Here is a 23,502-nt window from a genome sequence, read left to right on the forward strand (position 1 = left end):
TGAGGATGATGAAGCATGCCTTAGACAAGGGCACAATGATTAGCCATTTTCCCCACATAAAAAAACAGCACGTAGTCACTACAGACCACAAAATCACCTGCTGTTAGCACACAGCTGCTACAAAAAGGTTCTGCATTTATCTGGCTCTTAATACCTTTAAGGAAGCCTAAAGGGAACAACTTAATATGGAGGGAGAATAGCACTACATAGAGTATTTGGTATCAATATTAAACTCATCTTTTTCAATTTTCTTTCCATTGAGGCCATTTGATAGATACATTTTACAAGAAATGTGTCACTACTTTAAATCTTAGTTTCTCGTGTCTGCTGTCTTTATTTCAGAAGAAAGTGTTCTTAATTCCTGACTCTGATGAGGTTTGAAGTAGACGACATAAAATTGTATTCTAGTAATTAACTTCATTTTTTTTTACAAATGTGTAAAATAGGCACAGAATGAATTATGATAGGTTTCAATAAGCCATTTTTAAATATAGAAAACTTTCAACAGTCTTTCAAATTCTGTCATGTCAGTTTAGTGATATTATAAAATTACATTTGGAAGATCATAAAAAACAAAATTATAAAAAAGAGCAAAATTAAGACTTAAGTGCACTCATTTACCTAAAACAAAATGAGAAGTAAAACATTTACACATCACATTGCAATATTTTGCACTTTTTATACACATGAGCAGAAGGATCCATAGAAGATTGATTTCTACGTTGTAAAAGATCTATTTATTTTAGTTGACTGAGTTGTAATTGTTCAAAATTACACTGTTTCATTCTATATTGATGAACACTATGTATTGTCTAAAATGACATTAAATATAATTCAAAATTCATTATGTAGACACACATTTCAGTATTGGAAACCAAGAGACTGTCTATTCTCTTTTAAATAAGAGTTCATCCAGACAATTTGACATACCTTCTGTGACTGGCTGGAGCTTAGAAGATCGCTCTGAGTCAGGGGAATGTAGTGGTTCTGGTTCTTTCAGGCTTTCTAAATGCATAAAAGGATCATAATCCACAGATGCCAGATCAGAAAGGCTTAAAGGGAAATAGTTTGGGTTGCTGAAACACTGTGCTCCATAGACACATCCATGCAGAACCTATAACAATACCAGGATTTCAAAACAGATTACTAACGTTACTTCATTTTCCGATTAATCTGTTAAAAACAGAAAACCTACCACCAAACAATGAAACCCACTAAACAGGGTAAAAAAAAATGTGGGATAGTTTTAAACATTGTATGTTCATGGATCTGAACTCCTGTCTGCAAGTGTTATATTAAAGGAGGGTTAGTAAAAACAACAGCATGTGTAAAAGGGATATGTAATAAAAATACAGTAAATATATAACTTAGTGGTTTATTATAAGTAACCTCTACCTCTAGATTTCCTATTCTCTATGTATCTACATTTCAAATTTAAGATTTTTTGAGGGGTAAAGTCTGTCTTTGTTTTGTACTTAATGGCACTGACCATATGTTTGCACTAAGCAAATTAAACAGAGGTTAAAATAATTCAATCTGTAAGGGTTACATTCCAATCTACATACATTGTCTTGTTTGTAGGGTTGACCTTCACCACTGCCCCTGAACTGTAAACCCTTTAGGGTAGTGTTCTATTATTTGTTTGGCACTAACCTTCTCTTGGACCAACATTATTTATAGCACTATATGAATGATTAAACTTCTTTAGATCAAACCATCACGAAATGAGGCAAAACTAACTGCTTAGGATACATCCCAAGACTAAGTAGTTCTGGGTAAAATGCGTAAGTGTACAGGCAGAAGAAGCCGCCTATAGTACAGTCACAGAATTTGAGTCAAATAGAACAGAAAGGTTCTGTCTTCATTCCCCATAACTGACATCACCTCCAGCTTTACAAGTTTTCATTAAAAACAAAACAAAAACAAAAACGTAAAGCACAAGTACCTTATATACACAATTAAGGACAGATTGTTCGGTCTTATTTTCAGCTCCTGTGGTGTGAAGAGGTTGCAGTAAGGTCTTTAAAGGCAAGGCCATTATCCAGTCCAATAAACAGAGAAGTAAAGAAACCACCAACTGTAACAACAGTATTTTTAGTTACAATTCACTTAAAATAGCAGCCTGCTGCTTTACATTTCCTACTGTATTTTGTTTTCCTGCTTTAGTTTCTCTTCCTAATTTAACCATACAGGTAATCAACCTTAGACAATACCACCACATTAAAGTTACTTAGAAGCTACTGCATGCCTAAACTTCATATTGTAGGTGAAAGCTCTAGCTGCTGAGACCCCAATGTATATTCTGTCCAAGGACTATCAATATAAACAGCTTTTCATTATCATCATCATCATCGTGATAGGCGGATGAATAGCTGTGCCTGCGCTGATAAATTTCCATGATTTTGCAAAGGTAATTTAAAAACAAATTCTTTTAAAATAATACATCAACAACATCTAAGTGGGGTGGTGGAATGGTCGCACTTGAGCCTCATTGTAAAGAGAATAAAAGATCATGCAAGAGTAAACTATCTGAATTGCCTTTACTACTTTATAAATATTGCTATTCTTCCTTCATAATCTGCTACTATAACTATACAGCACCATATATTCATTGAAGGATATCCAAATGCTTTCCTATGTCAACAACTATTTCACTCTATAATACACCCATCTTCCTCTAGTAGCTATTTTTACACTGTCCATTACACAACAAACACGCTAAGGTTTCAAACACAGATCAGACTACTAGTTCAATAATAATGGTAAACTCATGTCAAACACTATCTCAAAAACACAATTAAACTTATTTACAGTTTAAAAACCTAAGCAAGTGGCCACAGTGAAATAAATAAAACAACTGAGTTCAAATAAACAGCAACAAAATTCTTCAAAATACTTTAAATATGTTAATAAATATGTGACAAAGAAAACCCCTAATGTGATTTCTGAAACTATATTTTATTATAAAACATAAGCATAATACCCATTTCACAGCAATAATCTCAACTTTGCCCCATAGTGACATCATGCAATAAACACATGATGATTAAGGGATTTTAGTATTTATAGTCCCAGATTTAGATGACAGAACATAACTTGAGAAGAAATCTCCTTAAATAGAGGAACCACCTGCCAGTGTAAACTTGGTGGAGGTGGAGCTCTGCTGTGTCCTACGCCAGCTGCTGCGAAGCCCTAGCATAAGGATGCTATTATTAGCATAAGGGGAGGGAGATGGCATCTCGTGTGTGTTTTCATAGAATCATAGAATATCAGGGTTGGAAGGGACCTCAGGGGGTCATCTAGTCCAACCCCCTGCTCAAAGCAGGACCAATCCCCAACTAAATCACCCCAGCCAAAGCTTTGTCAAGCCGGGCCTTAAAAACCTCTAAGGAAGGAGATTCCACCACCTCCCTAGGTAACCCATTCCAGTGCTTCACCACCCGCCTAGTGAAAAAGTTTTTCCTAATACCCAACCTAAACCTCCCCCACTGCAATTTGAGACCATTACTCCTTTTTCTGTCATCTGGTACCACTGAGAACAGTCTAGATCCATCTTCTTTGGAACCCCCTTTCAGGTAGTTGAAAGCAGCTATCAAATCCCCCCTCATTCTTCTCTTCTGCAGACTAAACAATCCCAGTTCCTTCAGCCTCTCATAAGTCATGTGCTCCAGCCCCCTAATCATTTTTGTTGCCCTCTGCTGGACTCTAATTTTTCCACATTCTTCTTGTAGTGTGGGGCCCAAAACAGGACACAGTACTCCAGATGAGGCCTCACCAATGTTGAACAGAGGGGAACGATCACGTCCCTCAATCTGCTGGCAATGCCCCTACTTATACAGCCCAAAACGCCGTTAATCTTCTTGGCAACAAGGGCACACTGTTGACTCATATCCAGCTTCTCGTCCACTGTAACCCCTAGGTCCTTTTCTGCAGAACTGCTTCCTAGCCATTCGGTCCCTAGTCTGCAGGACTCTGCACTTGTCCTTGTTGAACCTCATCAGGTTTCTTTTGGCCCAATCCTCTAAATTGTCTAGGTCCCTCTATATCCCAGCCCTACCCTCCAGTGTATCTACCACTCCTCCCAGTTTAGTGTCATCTGCAAACTTGCTGAGAGTGCAGTCCATGCCATCCTCCAGATCATTAATGAAGATATTGAACAAAACCGGCCCCAGGACCGACCCTTGGGGCACTCCGCTTGAAACCAGCTGCCAACTAGACATGGAGCCATTGATCACTACCCGTTGAGCCTGACGATCTAGCCAGCTTTCTATCCACCTTATAATCCATTGATCCAGCCCATACTTCTTTAACTTGCTGGCAAGAATACTGTGGGAGACAGTATCATAAGTTTTGCTAAAGTCAAGGAATAACACATCCACTGCTTTCCCCTTATTCACAGACCCAGTTATCTCCTCATAGAAGGCAATTAGGTTAGTCAGGCATGATTTGCCCTTGGTGAATCCACGCTGACTGTTCCTGATCACTTTCCTCTCCTCTAAGTGCTTCAGAATTGATTCCTTGAGGACCTGCTCCATGATTTTTCCAGGAATTGAGGTGAGGCTGACTGGCCTGTAGCTCCCCGGATCCTCCTCCTTCCCTTTTTTAAAGATGGGCGCTACATTAGCTTTTTTCCAGTCATCCGGGACCTCCCCTGATCGCCATGGGTGTGAAATGTGAGAAGAGGAAGGAGTAGGTGTGGTGGAGCAGAGCAACTCTATGATTTTCCACCGCTGAGAGGCCTGATGGAGCTTATGACTGTGGCAGAAGTTAAAGTAGGTCCCCTACTGCTCTGCTTTCCACCAGGGCGGGGTGACCAAGAACAAGAGAGCCACAATCAGCCACTTACTGCCCTGAGTTGAGATGCCCTTTTCAAAAATGGCCATTGCCTTTCATTGTTCCCAATAGAAGTGGAGCCAAACTGCCCTTAGGGGATGGTAATCCACTATGTTATCAGGAGGCAGAAAGGAGCACTGAGGAGCAGCTGAATGAAAGCAGAGGTCATTTTTGTTAAGGGCCTCAGGCCTCTATGGCTGCAGGCTCACTCAGAACAACAGGAGATGACAATCTTCAGAGAATTAATGAAGAATTATGTGCTACTCCTTCTAAAGAATGCACTTTAAATTATTCCTGGTAACAATACAAAATGATAATTAATCCTAAAGTGGTCTTCAAATATAGTCTATGCACAAGATTTCAATACACTAATTACATAGGAAGTTTGAAAACTCTGCAATACTCTGGTATTAGGATCTTTAGGGACAAGAAGAAAAGGTCTGACATAGGGTGCTAAGTTTATTAATGGAGCAGTTTTAAAATTAATTTTAACGCTAATAGCTTTACAGTAACTCCTCGCTTAATGTTGTAGTTATGTTCCTGAAAAATGCAACTTTAAGCAAAATGATTTTAAGCTAATCCAATTTCCCCATAAGATTTAATGTAAATGGGGTGGGGCGGGGGGTTTAGGTTCCAGGGAAATTTTTTTCCACCAGACAGAAGACTGTATTTTTTATTACACACACACACACACACACACACACACACACACACACACACACACACACACACACACACACACACAGTATAAGTTTTAAACGAACAATTTAATACTATACACAGCAATGATAATTGTGAAGCTTGGTTGAGGTGGTGAAGTCAGAGGGTGGAAGACGGTGGGATATTTCCCAGGGAGGCCTTACTGCTAAATGATGAACTAGAACAGCTGAGCCCTCAAGGGTTAACACATTGTTGTTAATGTAGCCTCACACTCTACAAGGCAGCACAAATGGAGGGAGGGGAGACAGCATGGCAGACAGACAGACACACCATGAGAGAGAGAGATGTATATTGCCCCTTTTTGTATGCTGAACCCACTCTAAGTACATTGCCTTTTTAAGTAGATCAGCAAGTTGAGATAGCAGCTGCTGCCAGCTGCTCCGTCCAGAGCCTTGTCTTGTCCCCTCACTGCTCTATGGAGATGGGGTAAGCAGGGGGGGGGGAGGGGAGCAGGAGCAGGGGGACACCCTGACATTAGCCCCCTTATCCTCCCTCCCCCCACACAGCAAGCAGGAGGCTCCCGGGAGCAGCTCCAAGGCAGAGGGCAGGAGCAGCACATGGCAGTGGGGGGAGGGACAGCTGAACTGCCAGCAATTGATAGCCTGCTGGGCAGGGAACTTAGGGGAGTGGGGAGCTGATAGCGGGGCTGCCGATCCACCCTGGTTCCAAGCTCCCACCAGCTAGCTCCAATGGGCTGCTCTTTCTGTGGACAAAGCAGGCGGCTGCCAAACAAAGTTATAAGGAAGCATTGCGCAACTTTAAACGAGCACGTTCCCTAACTGGTCAGCAATGTAACAATGAAACAACGTTAATGGGGATGACTTTAAGTGAGCAGTTACTGTACTTGTAAATTCTGAGAAAACTCATTCTAGTCTCAAAGAATAAATGCTGTAATTTTGGGGAGAATATACTATATTTTACATACAAAGAGTCTGAATCCCAGCCTTAAGGCAAAAGTCAACCATAATCATAGAGCCATGACTGGCAGTTCCATAGTTATATAACAGTAGCATATAAAAAAAGCATGATTAATGTCTAATTACCCTTTTGTCCTGTTCATAAGAAGAAGCTTCTGTATTGGGTAGAAGATGAGTAACAGTTGCTATCAGGATCTGTGGACAATAAATAAATAGTTTTCTTTAAAAGTTACAGTTCTTTAAAACTTAAATATGGTATTGTATCACATTTGCCTGGTGACATACCTTTGGCTAAATTCTTCTAAAATTATGACAAACTGTAGCATCCAGTTAGATTGTTGTTTGTAAAACAATTTTTATTGCTCTAATGAACTCTAGGGACTAAATTATATCTGCCTCGTGCAGGTGTGCAAGGAGGCAATAGATGCCACAGAGGCCTTCCTCCACCTACCTAGTGCATCCATGCATGCGGCAAACTTAATTTGACTAAAAGCACACTTTATACTTAACATCTATAAAAACATTCACATCACAATCTTAAGTTAGTTACTTCAATTTCAATTATATGGTTTCCTAAAATCCCTAGAAAACTGCAAATTGTTTAAAATATTTTGTAATTACTTACTTGAATAATTTTTAAAGGTGAATCAGCTTGGTATATTTGAAGCCTATATACATAATGAATCAGCATGTTAAGCATATTGCAGGCAACATGTGCAACTGTTTTATTTGGAAACTGTAAAAAAGAGAAATGAGCGGTAATTATTACTTTATGACTGTCCATGATTTCAAGCTATGACACACTGAATGGACAAACATCTTATCAATAGTATTACAGATTTAGAAAGAGATTAGGAGGAGTGAGAATGAGAATTAGATTGTGGAATGAGTCCTTTGCTTTACACTTCCAGATCTTCAATTTAACATGAATTACTTTATGATCAGAGACATAAATAGAATCACTTGATTTCATAGGAGAGGGAGAAAAGACCCATGGGCTGCACATCAAGGGGAAAAAAACCTAAGATTTATGTTCAGGTTGGCTAATTCTCCCTAGCTGAGAACTGAAGCAGATGACAATAGCTGTGCCTTCTTATAGATTCTGTCGATACCAAAAATAAATGAAGCAGTAAGCAACAGGATCATGCAAGTAAATTGGTAGATGAAGAGTGAAAAGATTCAGATTTACAGAACATTCATTTTCCTTCTGTTGGAGAGGTGGTGGCATGGATTGAACAGACTTTATATGAACAGGTGGGAAGCCAGTCTTCAGAGTACCAGGACAGGAGGGCGAACGAGGAAAGCTTTAAACTAGTAAGAAAAGATAAAGGGCTCGGAGGGGGGGGGGGGGGGGAGGTTTGCAAGAAAAAAAGAAGAAGAAAAAAAGCAGGACCTAGAGTAGCAAATGGGGAAGACTACCAGAAGAGGGAGAGAGTGGAGGGAACCAAATGGTGCTGAGCAGACAAAGTTTCAAAGGGAACTCTGGGATACTGAGAGACGAGAGAGAGAGAACAGGTAAAAACGTAAGATGGGGTATTGAGAGGCAGGGGAGAAATGTATTTTAAAAAAAAAAACCTAAGTTGACTATAAAGAAAAAAGTACAACATAATGAATAAGTATTTCTTTTATTTAGGACACTCAGGTATAAAGGATGTTTTCCAAATCTTTTACATAGTTAAAGTGGCATGTGTTGAAGCAGATCATGTTAGAATCTCTTTATTGAAAAATACTCAGTGAGGAAAAAACTTATAACAGAGGAGATGCAAACAGTTGCCCAGGACACACAAGGACAGCAGACCCTTACTTGTACCCTAGGCGACATCTGCTGGTATGGGAAGGATTGAGACGGAGAATTGTGTTAGGCTATTTCCCTTCTTATACATTTTACTGTTCCTTAAACCATTAACTGCAGACACAGGCTTAAGAAATTTAAGAGTTAATTTCATTCTTAATTTTAACATACCCCTCCCTCCCCAAACCTAAGCTAGACATGCACAAAAAGCACAGTGTTATTAACACAAATGCAACTGTAGACAACCATTTACAGAGAGCATAAACTGCACTGAAGAAAAACATTTATAGATAATATAAAGGAAAAAGCATGCAAAGGAATTCTTACTCAACAATATAAACTTTCTGCATCCTAAATTAAACCCAACACTCTAAACCATATTATCCCTGAATCTCAGATCACCCAGAAAATCATTTTAAGTGATTCATGAATGATCTATATAGAAGTAAGAGGGCTGTAGTTTAAGTTACTGAAATACAGAATGAGCTCAAACATGACTTAAGGATTTTACTTTTTTCTCCTTCATAGTTGTTTAACGTTGAAGATTTAGGAAATAAATCATTTCAGAATGTCTTTTATACATTAAAAGATTAAGCAGAAAGTTATAGAACAAATATTACTTTAAGCGAAATATGCCATTAGCTAGGTGAAGTTGGTTCTCCTGACAATTTACAAGAAATGCATTACAATGGTCAAACTGATATTACAGTTGGAATACAATTTATAAGTCAATGGTTTGACTTATCTGGTTCGCCAATTAGTAATGAAATAATACTAAGTTAAAGAAAAACAGTCCTCCTTAAGGTTTTACAGAAAGGTAGATGGGAGAATCCCTTTACTTTAACTTGATTAAATGACTCAAAGTCTGCTGAAAGTAACAGCTGTTATTTTGTCTTGATTTTAAAGAAGTACAACTCAAAATAATTTCCTTGTAGCCTCCTTGATAGGCTACCTGTCTCCCATTAAACTTTGCTGTTCACAAGGATTATATTAAATATATTTCCCTCCCTATATAAACAATAACTGTGATCTTTACCTCTCTCAGTTATACCTCAGACTTGGCTTAGTTGTTTCAGTGCTCTTCACTTCTCCTTCCTGGGTGGCCAGTCCAGGGAATAGAGCAGGACATAGCTCAGGTATCTTGTTGGTGTGAGAGAAAGTCCCCCCTGCCCCTTTTTCCAAATGGTAAGCATCTTTTCTAGGGATCAATGATTCCTCTACTCTGCCCGAATGGATACTCTTGTTCAATTAGCAGTTCCAGGATGTTATAGATCATCAGGGACTAATGACTTGACACCTCTGTTTTGGGGTTACATCGAAGATTTCCAGGCAGGATGTACGGATTGTAACCCAAATCATTACTAACTGCAAATAGAGGTCTCTTGAAATCAGCACCCAAGAAGTTGTCATGGGATAAGAAACTGTTAGGTAAGCTTTCACTTTAGGCCCCAGATTCAAATGTCTTGATTGTTTAAAATATAATTCACAACTTATTCAAGGGTATGCATTCACTCATTTCCACACATTCTCATGCCAGTGAGTTAATTCGGACACTGGGGAAATAGTTTAAGAAGTAGGGTAGTGACTAGGACAACTATATAGCCTTTATCCTAATAACCCTTTGCCTATGTACAAAAAAACTCCTTTAAGCATCTCTTAGCAATGCTAACCTTTAAAAAGTGGAAGTTAAATCCTAGTGAGGAAAATAGGAAGGAGCATAAACACAGGCAAATGAAGTGTAAAAATACAATTAGGAAGGCCAAAAAAGAATTTGAGGAACAGTTAGCCAAAGACTCAAAGTAATAGCAATTTTTTTTTTGTAAGTTCATCAGAACCAAGAAGCCTGCTACACAGCCAGTGGGGCCACTGGATGATCGAGGTGCTAAAGGAGCACTCAAGGACGATAAGGCCATTGTGGAGAAACTAAATGAATTCTCTGAATCGGTCTTCATGGTTGAGGAAGTGAGGGAGATTTCCAAACCTGAGCCATTCTTTTTAGGTGACAGATCTAAGGAACTGTCCCAGATTGAGGTATCATTAGAGGTGGTTTTGGAACAAACTGATACATTAAACAGCAATAAGTCATCAGGAGCAGATGGTATTCACCCAAGAGTTCTGAAGCAACTCAAATGTGAAATTGCAGAACTACTAACTGTAGTCTGTAACCTATCATTTAAATCAGCTTCTGTACCAGATGACTGGAGGATAGCTAATGTGACGCCAATTTTTAAAAAGGGCTCCAGAGGTGATCCTGGCAATTACAGGCCTGTAAGCCTGACTTCAGTACTGGGCAAACTGGTTGAAACTATAATAAAGAACAATATTGTCAGACATACAGATGAACATAATTTGTTGAGGAAGAGTCAAGAGTCAGGTTTTAGTAAAGGGAAATCATGCCTCACCAATCTACTAGATCTTTGAGGGGATCAACAAGCATGTGGACCAAGGGGATCCAGTGGATATAGTGTACTTAGATTTTCAGAAAGCCTTTGACAAAGTCCTTCACCAAAGGCTCTTATGCAAAAGTAAGCTGCCACGGGATAAGAGGGAAGGTGGTCTCATGGATTGGTAACTGGTTAAAAGATAGGAAACAAAGATAGGTCAGCTTTCAGAATGGAGAGAGGTAAATAATGGTGTCCCCCAGGGGTCTGTTCTGGGACCAGTCCTATTCAACATATTCATAAATGATCTGGAAAAAGGGGTAAACAGTGAACTGGCAAAATTTGCAGATGATACAAAATTACTAAAGAGTTAAGACCCAGGCAGACTGCAAAGAGCTACAAAAGGATTTCTCAAAACTGGGTGACTTGGCAACAAAATGGCAGATGAAATTTAATGCTGATAAATGCAAAGTAATGCACATTGGAAAGCATAATCCCAACTATACATATAAAATGAAGGGGTCTAAATTAGCTGTTATCACTCAAGAAAGCTCTTGGAGTCATTGTGGATAGTTCTCTAAAAACATCCACTCAATGTGCAGCGGCAATCAAAAAAGGGAACAGAATGCTGGGAATAATTAAGAAAGGGATAGATAATAGGACAGAAAGTATCATGTTGCCTCTATATAAATCCACGGTATGCCCACATCTTGAATACTGGAAAAGGTTCAGAAAAGGGCAACAAAAATTAGGGGTATGGAATGACTTCCGTATGAGGAGAGATTAATAAGAATGGGACTTTTCAGCTTGGAAAAAAGATGGCTAAGGGGAGATATGATTGAGGTCTATAAAATCATGACTTGTGTAGAGAAAGTAGATAAGGAAGTGTTGTTTACTACTTCTCATAAAACAAGAACTAGGGGTCACCAAAAGAAATTAATAGGCAGCAGGTTTAAAACAAATAAAAGGAAGTGTTTCTTCACACAAAGCACAGTCAACCTGTGGAACTCCTTGCCAAAGAATGTTGTGAAGGCCAAGACCCTAACAGGGTTCAAAAAAGAACTAGATAAGTTCATGGAGGATAGGTCCATCAATGGCTATTGGCCAGGATTGGCAGGAATGGTGTCCCTAGCCTCTGTTTGACAGAAGCTGGGAATGAGCGAAAGAGGATGGATCACTTGATGATTACCTGTTCTGTTCATTCCCTCTGGGGCACCTGGCACCGGCCACTGTTGGAGGACAGGATACTGGGCTAGATGGACCTTTGGTCTGACTCAGTAGGGCCATTCTTATGTTATGTAACCTTTGTTATACATTTGGTCAAAGTCACTCACAGGCCTAAATCCAGAGATAGCCTATGTTCCTTGCATATCCCTCCCATCTATAGATTAAGGGGGGACATCATAACACCATAGACCGGAGGGGAGATCTATGCTAGAGAACTTTAGGATCAGTCAGTTGTCTTTACATTATCCATAAATTAGCAATAATTTTCATAATAAAGATGTTTATAAACTTGTAGTTTTAGAATAATGCAAAAATAATTTAAATTATAAAAGCAAGGATTACATAATCTTAATGCGTGTTAATTTTCATTTGATCATCAGTTCCATCAGGATTACTGTCAACATCAGGAAATTTGGGAATGGTATCTAATCTGTGTTTTTCACAATCTTGGCCATCTAACTGAATTTGATGAAATGCCGCTTCTGTTTTCTGCTATCTAGGATCACTATAAGCTTTTGGCTTTATAGTCAATAGTCTGAGGTAACTTTTTCCTATTGACCTGGCCACACTTGAATTTTCTTGGTCATTACTTTAGAGTATCACTGTGACTTGCACTGGATGTTATAACTAATACATGATTTAGCTTATGTTAACGAGGACTTAACTACCATAATGACATATGCTTAGCATTCTAATTTATTTAAAATTTTACTTCTGCTTTCTCCTCCACTCTCCATCTTACCACACTTTGCCAGGCAGAAGGGTGGTGAGTAGCATTTTGTTCCATCTTCCTCCCACCTTCCCCTTGCTGTACCTGTAAGACAGCTGTATGTGAAATTTCCTTTAGAGGAATTTTATTTTAAAGGATTTATTTTAGAGGATTCTGACACATTTTTAATAAACTTCAAATATCTATACACTGCAGCAATATGATCAACTGCTCATCATCCTGCCTGGGAATCAAGAGATCTTACTTGGTTAGCTTCTTCTAAATAATCTTGTTTATCTAGGTTCCCTTCCTCAATTTCTGCTTCATTACCATCACTTCAAATTATTTTCTAGATCACCAGAGTTTCTTGGATTTCTGAGGCTGCATTTTTTTCTAACGAGCACCTGAGTCTGTCCAAGTCTGTTAATAATTCTTATATCTTTTCCTTACATTGCATATTAAATCCTTTTAACTTTGTCACTCTTCAGTTTTCTTAGCCCCGGTCTACACTATGAGTTTAGGTCGAATTTAGCAGTGTTAGATCGATTTAACCTTGCACCCGTCCACACGACAAAAGCCATTTTTGTCGACTTAAAGGGCTCTTAAAATCGATTTTGGTACTCCTCCCCGATGAGGGGATTAGCGCTGAAATCGATCCTACTGGGTCGAATTTGGGGTAGTGTGGACGCAATTAGATGGTATTGGCCTCCAGGAGCTATCCCAGAGTGCTCCATTATGACCGCTCTGGACGGCACTCAGCTCAGATGCACTGACCAGGTAGACAGGAAAAGCCCCGCGAACTTTTGAATTTCATTTCCTGTTTGGCCAGCGTGGCGAGCTGATCAGCACAGGTGACCATGGAGTCCCAGAATTGCAAAAGAGCTCCAGCATGGACCGAACGGGAAGTACTGCATCTGATCACTGTATGGGGTGATGAATCCGTGCTATCCGAACTCCGTTTGAAAAGACGAAATGCTGGAATATTTGAAAAAATCTCCAAGGGCATGAAGGACAGAGGTTATAACAGGGACCCCAGCTGTAAAAGATGCTTAGAGACAGTATCTTGGATTTCCAGGAGATCCCATGAGGTCATCAGTCCTGTTCTATGGCCCCTTGCTGGAATGTTATACCTTACAAACGTCAAAAAGGCAGACTTAAAAATGAAAGTTAAGAGTTAGTGGGTAAGGAAGCACAGGTAGAGAATTAAGAGGAAGGGGAATTCAGGATAGCTGTAACTTTCTGAATACCAAAATATTCAAGACAGAAAAGAACTGCATTGCAAAAGAAAAAAGTAGTAAAATAATTATGGTTGTCACAATGGCTTTTTGGAAACAATATGACAAGGAAATTATGGTGCACAATAAAACAAGGGGTTAGGCATTTCATGTGGCATAAGTAAAACAGCAGATGCTCTGAGAAGAAGCTGCACCCTGGGCCAGCTTCTTACCGCCACAGATGCTGCATTTTGAATTTTTCATATCTTCAAATGTGACTGGGAAGAATGGGTGAAGTTGCACACTTTGATGAAGCACAAGAAAAGGTTCTGATTGCAAACTTTCAGTTAATTTTCTTTTTTATCTGCATCAGAATCAAGAGATCTTGTGGATGACTCTTATGAGCCAGTCAGAGGGATACAAATGACCAGATATAAGCAGTTAGTTCTGTTCTATTGTCTCTCAAACTATTTAGTTTTGCACTTTTGTTTGTAAGTGGCTATAGATTCTGCCACCTTTTTGCATTTGACTGAAAGAAGGCAGACATTTGCGGAAGAAAATTTAAAATCAGCAGGAGAAGCTGAAGAGGTTAAGACTAAAACAGAACTATCTTTTATTCCTGATGAAATAATCTCTGCTGATCTGCTAAACAATAATGCAGAAGTGGTTGAGAGTACAATAAGCAGAGTACAGATTCTCTCTTATGTGCCTGGGTGATCTCCACAGTACCTTGACAAACAAAAAAAAACAAAGCTTGGCAACTGGCTTACTGAATTTGAAATCAAATCCAGGCTGCTGGAAGTATCTTTAAAAACCTGCATGACTACCCATTAAGAAATTTATTAATATTATGTGAGACAGACAGTGGGGTGGAGGAACTTGGGAACTGTTTGGACATCCTGAATGTCCAGATTATTGAATTTAAGAATCTTCCTGACCTCTGCAGGCGACTAACTGAACCATAATTAAATCTCATGCCCCAGGACTTATTGCTTTAATGCAGAGTTGCAAGTGCTAAGAGCATGCTGCAAGCAATGCAAGTAATCCTGTTCTCCCCACTGCCCAGGAAAAAAGGGGATGAACAGGGGTACCCAGTCACAGATTTTAAGGCCAGAAGGGAGCATCATGACCACCCAGCCCAACCCCCTGCACACACACAGGCAATACAATTTATCCAAGAAACTCAATTAAAGCATATCTGATAAAAAAAAATTCTAATCTCGTCTTCAAGACTCCAAGCCATGGTGAGTCTACCACCAACCTGGTAAGCTGTTCCAATATTCAAGTTCCCTCACAGCCAGGAAACTGCAACTTATTTCAGAGCTGAATTTGTCTAGCGTTAACGTCCAGCCCTTGGATCTTGTTGTGCCTTTGTTAGCAAGGTTGAAAAGCCCCTCACTATCAGATATATTTTTCCATGCGTAAGCACTTATACACAGTGACCAAGCCACATCTTAACCATCTCTTCCATAAACTAAATATATTGAGTTCCTTAAGCCTCACACTGTATGGCTGGTTTTCCAACTACTGTGGCTCTCCTTTGAACTCTCACCAGTATTTTCGTATCCTCTTGAAGGGTGGACATCAGAACAGGATACAATGTATTCTTACTAATGCTATGTATGGAGGCAAGATCGCTTCCCTACTTCTACGTGATGTTCCCCTTTTTATACATGCCAGGATCACATTAGCCTTTTTTTGCCACAGCATTGCACTGAGAGCTCATGCTGAGCTGCTTATCTATGATGATGCCCAAGTCCTTTGAGTCACTACTTTCCAAGACTGTCTCCCATCCTTTAGGTATAACCTAAGTTCTTTGTTCCCAGATGTACTACTTTGCATTTGGTTGTATTAATATGCATTTTCTTGGTTTATGACTATTTAACCAGGCAATTTAGACCACTCTATAACAACTTGTTTTGTCATTATTATTTACTACCCCAAAGATTTTATATCACCATCTGTGTCAATTTGATTGGCCTATATATTAGCAAAATTTTGTCTCAGAGGGTAGTATTAAGATATTATACCAATGTACACTGTCACAGAGGAAGTAAGGGGTGATAAGTCCATGAGATATTGCTCAAACTATGTAATACTCTTTCTCAATCATTTCTCTTCAAATAGACCTAGGGCTTGCATGTGTGGCTGATACTCTACCCTATTACCAGATTTTCTTTGATCGGACTGAGTCACAGTTTCCAGGATGGTCCATCAGAGTACATCCACATCCTCAATATGCATTTTCCTAAAGTTACTTTCTGGGCCGTTTCCCTGTCCCCGCCCCCCCCCCCATTTCTTGTGCTCAGAATAGGTTTCAGTTACAGTTTCCAAAACAGCACTAAATAAACTAATAAACTAAGTAATTACCCTTTACCTACAGGATACATTCAGCACTGGTTCAGCTGAACCCATTTCTGATCACTGGTGTCAGCAACAGGTATTTTTTGGAAGGCTTTGAAGTCACTCCAAGCTCAAGATATTATTGAGTGGTACATAACCTTTAGCTGCAGTGGTACAGATGGCCAATGAGCATCTTTCATGCTGAGACTTTCAGTGTGGTTAAAAGAGACACAGCAGCATCTTCACAGTGTTTATAGATAAACTGCTGGCTATACTTGGACATAGCTTCTTGGCTGGAGTTCTGAATGAGTTTCTACGTCTGAGTTATAAGCAAGCAATTTGCTTTTGTCATCTACATTCCTGTTCAATGGTGTACATATTGTACTTGTCAATATGTTAGTCTAGAAATATAGCTTCCTGTATCTGTAGCCATTCATTCCTCTCCCAACAAGAAAATAACCCACTCTGGGAGTCCAAATCCTTGACTATGTGGAAGCCAAGACATTATTGATGTACCAGTCTACATCTGGCTTGTTTCTCCATGACACAAAAAGGACAGTTACCTGTTCCGTAACTGGCGTTCTTCGAGCTGTGTTGCTCAGGTGTATTCCACAGTAGGTGTGCGTGCTCGCCACGGGCACCGGTGCCAGAAGTTTTCCCCTTAGCAGTACCCGTACAGGTGGAGCACCGCTGCGACCCCCTATATCGCGCTATAAGGGGAGCTGTGCACTCCCCCCACCCTCGGTTCCTTCTTGCCAGACAACTCCGACAGAGGAGAAGGAAGGCGGGATGTGGAATACACCTGAGCAACACATCTCGAAGAACGCCAGTTATGGAACAGGTAACTGTCCTTTCTTCTTTGGAGTGATTGCTCATGTGTATTCCACAGTAGGTGACTCCAAGCTATATCTGATGGAGGTGGGTAGGAGTTTAAGGGTTTCTGAGACGCAGTACTGCCCTACCAAACCTGGCATCATCCCGTGCTTGGGAGATGATCACATAATGCAAAGAAAATGTGTGGACAGAGGACCACGTGGCAGTTCTACATATGTCCTGGATAGGGACGTGAGCTACATAGGCGGTCGACGAGGCCTGAGCTGTCGTAGAATGCGCCTTAACGATAGGGGGAACCCCTGCCAGGTCATAACACGTGCATATGCACGAGGTGATCCAGCGGGAAAGGCGCTGCGTGGAAATTGGTAGTCACCTAATACGTTTGGCCGACGCAACGAACAGCTATGAGGATTTCTGGAACGGCCTGGTTCGGTCCAGGTAGAAGGCCAGCGCCCTACGCACATCTAGCGTGTGTAGGTGGCGTTCCTCGTTGGAGGAATGGGGCTTAGGACAGGGTACCAGTAGGAAAATGTCCTAATTCATATGGAAGGCAGAGACCACCTTCGGGAGAAAAGCAGGGTGTGGGAGAAGCTGGACCTTATCCTTGTGGAAGACCGTATACGGGGGTCAAGGCCCTAAGCTCTGAGACACGTCGGGCTGACGTGATAGCGACAAGGAATGCTACCTTCTGTGATGGGTTGGATCACAGAAACCCCCCTGAGAGCTGCCACCTGATGTGCCAAGACTACTACTATCCCTGTTTTCCCTCCCAGCTCAGGACTCCAGCACCCTGTCTTGCTGAGCCAGACACTCCCGTCTGCTCCAACAAAGACCCAGGGTCTGAATTACTCGCCCCAAAGCTGCAGGTTTACCTGAAAACAGCTCACAAAAGTGTGCTTGTCTTTAGCACTCAGATGCCCAACTCCCAATGGGGTCTAAACCCAAATAAATCCGTTTTACCCTGTATAAAGCTTATGCAGGGTAAACTCATACACTGTTCGCCCTCTATAACACTGATAGAATCATAGAATAGCAGGGTTGGAAGGGACCTCAGGAGGTCATCTAGTCCAACCCCCTGCTCAAAGCAGGACCAATTCCCAACTAAATCATCCCAGCCAGGGCTTTGTCAAGCCTGACCTTAAAAACCTCTAAGGAAGAAGATTCCACCACCTCCCTAGGTAACCCATTCCAGTGTTTCACCACCCATCTAGTGGTGATAGAGAGATATGCACAGTTGTTTGCTCCCCCAGGTATTATTACATACTCTGAGTTAATTTATAAGTAAAAGTGATTTTATTAAATACAGAAAGTAGGATTTAAGTGGTTCCAAGTAGTAACAGACAGAACAAAGTAAGACACCAAGCAAAATAAAACAAAATGCGCAAATCTATGTCTAATCAAACACTGAATACAGAGGAGATCCTCACCAGTTCCAGAATGCTCCCTTTTACAGACTAATCTCCTTTTAGCCAGGGTCCAGCAATCACTCACACCCCTTTGTTCCAGTTTCTTCCAAGTATCCTGGGGGGTGGGGTGGCTCTCTCTTTAGCCAGCTGAAGACAAAATGGAGGGGTCTCCCACGGGTTTAAATAGGCTTTTTCTTGTGGGTGGAGACTCCCCTCCTCACTCCTATGCCAAGTCCAGGTCCAAGATGGAGCTCTGGAGTCACCTGGGCAAGTCACATGTCCATACATGTCTTTACAGGCAGAAGCCATTGTCCACATGGTATCTTGTATGTCTCCAGGAAGACTTCTTATGTGGATTGGAGCATTCCAAGATGCATTGTTCCCCAAGTGCTTCCTGATTGGGTACTTATCCTTGTGAATTCCTTCCTAAAGAAGCTGACCAAATGCCTCACAAAACTTACTTAGAAACCAAGCAAGTATACAACCCATATTCTTAACCTCAAGTAGAAAATGATGTAAGTGTACAAATAGGATGAATAGATATAGTAGACCATAACTTTTACAGAGATATGTTACATGGCACAGGCAGCACAAAACATATTCCGGTTATATCATACTCCCATAAAGCCTTATGGGAGGTACCGTCACACCTTCCATGACCGGTGAGACCAGGAACACGTGGCCAAGGGTTCAAAGGGAGGACCCGTGAGGCGGGAGAACACTAGGTTTAGATCCCATTGCAGAACGGGGGGCCTAGCATACGGGAATGAACAATCCAGGCCCTTTAGAAAGTGGGATGTCACATTGTGGGAAAAGACCGAGTGGCCCTGTACCGGCGAGTGGAAGGCCGACATGGCCGCCAAATGCACCCTGATGGAGGCAGGAGCTAGCCCTTGGGTCCTAAGTGACAGGAGGTAATCGAGGATGAGTTGGAGCAGTTCCCCGCTTCCCCCACCCACCTAGAGAACCTGGACCATTTGGCCAGGTATGTCCCCCATGTGGACGGCTTTCTGCTTTCCAATAGAACTCGTTTGACGTTCTCCGAACACCTCCCCTGCTCCTCATCTAACCACGGAGCAACCATGCTGTCAGGTGAAGCACGGCCAGGTTGGGGTGGAGGAGGCATCCCCCTTCCTGGGAGAGGCTATCCGGGCGAAGCGGCAGCCTCCGCAGGGGAGCAGCTAAGAGTTGCGGGAGGGTCCCGTACCAGTGTTGACGGGCCCAATCCGGGGCTATGAGGATGACCCGCGTCCTATCTGCTTTTACTTTTTGCAGGACTTTGCCTATCAGGGGGAAAGGTGGGAAAGCATAGAAAAGTTGGCCCGACCACTGAAGGAGGAAGGCGTCCGAGATCGCCCCCCTTCCCGCCCCTCCACTGGAGCGGAACTGGGGGCAGCGTCGATTCTGGTCGGTTGCAAAAAGGTCAACCCAGGGAACTCCCCACTCTCAGAAGAGTTGTAGGTCGACCTCCCAATGGAGTGACTACTCATACTGGTGGGAAAAAACCCTGCTGAGGTGATCAGCTCGCACATTGCAGACACCGGGTAGGTGGAAGGCTTGTAGTGAGATATCGTGGGCTATACAGAACTCCCATAGGTTCAGGGCTTCCAGGCATAGGGCTGAGGAGCGGGTTCCTCCCTGTCTGTTGATGTAATATATCGCCGCCGTATTGTCTGAGAGGACTCTGACTATCTTCCCATGAAGGTGCACGCTGAAAGCTACGCATGCCAACCATATTGCCCTGAGCTCCCTGACGTTTATACGTAGGGACAATTCTGAGGCCGACCATCTCCCTTGGGTTTGAATGTTCCCTATATGGGCTCCCCAGCCCAGGTCTGAGGCATCCGACACCAGGTCTAGTGAGGGGGAGGTTTCTTGGAAGGGGACCCCTTGCAGCATGTTGCGCGGGAGGGACGACCATTGCAGGGCAGCAACTACTTGGGATGGTATTGTGACAACCTTGTCCAGCCCGTCCCGGGCCTGGGAATACTGGGAGGCTAGCCAGAGCTGGAGGGGCCTTATTCTGAGCCTGGCATGGCAAACCACGTATGTGCATGCCGCCATGTGGCCGAGGATCTGAAGGCACACCCTCGCCGTTGTCACAGGGAAGGCCGTGACCGAGGCAATGAGACCTTTGAGGGTCTTGAACCTGTTTCAGGGAAGAGAGGCTGTGGCCTCTAATGAACCGGAACTAACGTAGACTTGGTCTCGTTCACCACTAGGCCGAGATCTGCGCATGTGGACAGGAGAAGTCCCACCTGGGCCTGCACCTGGGTCCAGGAGTTGCCCTTGAGAAGCCAATCATCCAGGTATGGGAAAATCTGCACCCCTTTCCTCCGGAGGTAGGCTGCTACCACTGCCATGCATTTGGTAAAAACCCTGGGGTCCATGGAAAGGCCAAACGGGAGGACCATGAACTGGTAATGTTCCCCCCAACCAGGAATCGGAGGAAGCGCCCGTGTCCCTCGAATATATGGACATGGAAATGTGTGTCCTGGAGGTCCAGGGCCACGAACCAATCCCCCGGGTCCAGGGAGGGAATGATAGAGGCCAGGGATACCATCCAGAACCTGTAGCAAACCATAAAACTGTTGAGATCCCGTAGGTCTAGGATGGGTCAGAGCCGCCCTCTCGCCTTCGGGATCAGGAAATACCGGGAGTAGAAGCCCTTGCCCTGGAATTCTACTGGTACCCTTTCCACCGCCCCCAGACGGAGGAGGCATGCCACCTCCTGGTCTAGGAGGTGAGCATGCTCTGGGTTCCCGAGGCTCACCCGGGGCGGAGGGTAGTGGTGGTGGTGGGTGGGTGGGTGAGGTGAACTGCAACATGTAGCCCTTGGCGATAGTGTTGAGGACCCATTGGTCCAACATTATACGGGACCACTCCACTCGGAAGGCAGACAGGCGGTTGCAGAACACAAACTTTATTAACTGGGGGGTTTCCCTGGCAACAGGCCTGGTGGCCCCCTGCAAAGAGTCAAAACCGCCTCTTTTCCTGCCTTTTGCCCTTCGAGGGGCCTGGCCGCCGGGCCGAGCGGGACTGACATTGGGACCTACGCCTCTGTTCCCTTGGTCTCTTGGGCGGGGGCTCGTATCTGCTCCTAGCAGGAGGAGCCGAAGTTTGCTGCCTGGGATTGTCCTTCGCCGGAGGGATGTACAGGCCCAAGATTTGCAGGGTGGTGCGGGAATCTTTCATCCCATGCAGGTGGACATCTGTTTGGTCCGAGCCCTGAACTCCTTTTTGTCCCGCTCTAGGAGGAGAGGTTCAAACTTTGGTAGGGACCCCCATAAGTTGAAGTCATACCGACTCAGTAGGGCTTGATGGTTGGCCAACCCTGAGCTAGAAACTCGCCAAGGAATAAACCTTCCTGCCAAACGTATCCAGTCTCCTGGCATCCTTGTCTTTCGGGGTGGGCATGGGCTGACCGTGAGGTTCCCGGTGGTTCACCGATTCCACCACCAGGGAGTTAGGTGCCGGGTGGGAATACAGGTACTCATGGTCCTTGGCCAGCACGAAGTATTTCCTCTCCGCTTTCTTGGAGATGGGGGCCAAGGAAGCTGGGGTTTGCCACAGGGTAGTCGAGATGTTGGCTACCCCCTGGTGGAGAGGCAGGGCCACACGGCCCGGTGCCGAGAACGAGAGCACATTAAAAAGAGAATCAGACGGCTCCTCCATCTCCTGAGCCCGGAACTGGAGACTGGACACCACCTGCTTAAGGAGCTCTTGATGAGCCTTGAAGTCCTCCTGTGGGATGGGCGACAGTGCCGGCGAGGGGACCAGCACGGAGCCTAGGGCGTCGGGCTGTACTGGTGGGTCGATACCCAGGTCAGAGTCCGGGCGCGGTGCTGTCGGCTCGAGACCTATTGACTTTTCCCTCTCCCGAGGAGGGGAGGCCGAAGGAGCCTGGGACGTTCCGGCCACCGAGTGAGATCTGGCCTGGGCAGGCATCTGCGGCCACGGTGCCCATTGACACCACTGTCCTTGCCACGGTGTCCCATGCCACTGACCGACTTGGTGGCCGGGCGGCACAGTTTGTTCTCGCTGAGCCACACGACTTGGAGATGGGTGGCTGGGTGCCGATGCTGAGGTCACCGTCGACTGTACGGTACCGTAGGAGTGGCAAGAGCGATGGTGTCTGTGACAGTGCCTTCCGCGCGACCGGGACCTCGACAACGAGGATCGGTACCTGTCCGAGGTGTTGCTCCTGTACTCGCCCTGGCGGCCGGAGCTACAACGCGCCAGTGCCGGTGAATCGCAAGAGGAGTCCCAAGCGCGATGTGTGGTAGAGCGGGAACTCGAGTTGGAGCATCGACGTTGGTGGCATCGGGATCGGCTACGGTAGCTGCGATGCGAGGAAGAACGTCGGCGGAGCTTGTCCTGGTGCCTGTGTCCTGGGTCGCGAGGTGTGGAGGAGCCCCGAGGCTCCCGTGTGGGCAGTGAGCCGGTCAGCCTGAATGGAGTAGTGGGCTGGCGCAACCTGCGGGAAGACCGCGTCGAGTGAGGCAGTGAACAGTCCTTGGAGCGGGGACTGTGCCACGTTGGGGAGGTCGGTGGTGCTCCCAGTGGCGGCTTCCCTCGGGGGAAGGGAGGGAGAGCAGTGCCGGCTAGCGGAGGGGACTTCACTCCACACCGAAGACGCGGTGCCGGGCGCTGAGTCCATTCGGCGTGCCGGTGCCAGAGCTGATTCCATTAGGAGAGCGCAAAGCCTAATGTCCCTCTCCTTCTTAGTCCGCAGCTTGAATGATCTACAGATCCTGCAGTGCTCACTTACGTGAGTTTCGCCCAAGCAGTGGAGACATTGAGTGTGCAGGTTGCTTCTTAGCATAGAACTGCGACAGGAATTGCATGACTTGAAGTCGGTCAACTAACTCGAGAAACTATTCAACTATTGGAACAACTGTACTACTAAAGCTAACTAGAGAAGCTCAGCAAGGCTGGAGCCTGAAGTTCCGACTACCTTCACTGGCAGCAAGAAGGAACTGAGGGTGGGGGGAGTGCGCAGCTCCCCTTATAGCGCAATATAGAGGCGCCACTCCAGGGGTCGCAGCGGTGCTCCCCCCGTATGGGTACTGCTAAGGGAAAAACTTCCGGTACCGGTGCACGTGGCAAGCATGCACACCTACTGT

At 43.9% G+C, this 23,502-nt stretch overlaps 1 protein-coding gene across 21 annotated transcripts in view; it reads right to left on the reverse strand.

The window, feature by feature from the left end:
* Positions 1-23,502, reverse strand: part of RALGAPA1 (Ral GTPase activating protein catalytic subunit alpha 1) — a 247,743-nt gene that overhangs the window by 73,871 nt on the left and 150,370 nt on the right. For all 21 annotated transcript variants that reach the window (XR_010600693.1, XR_010600692.1, XR_010600691.1 and 18 more), the window contains 4 exons: positions 7,096-7,206; positions 6,597-6,665; positions 1,946-2,077; positions 931-1,114 (listed from right to left, as the gene is read on the reverse strand). Coding sequence is in view for 17 of the 21 variants with exons in the window: in XM_065593297.1 (XP_065449369.1) it covers positions 931-1,114; positions 1,946-2,077; positions 6,597-6,665; positions 7,096-7,206 (496 nt within the window). In the remaining 4 variants the exon portion in view is untranslated. The remainder of the gene's footprint in view (positions 1-930; positions 1,115-1,945; positions 2,078-6,596; positions 6,666-7,095; positions 7,207-23,502) is intronic.

Source organism: Chrysemys picta, chromosome 4 (assembly GCF_011386835.1).
Source record: "Chrysemys picta bellii isolate R12L10 chromosome 4, ASM1138683v2, whole genome shotgun sequence".
NCBI lineage: Eukaryota > Metazoa > Chordata > Testudines > Emydidae > Chrysemys > Chrysemys picta.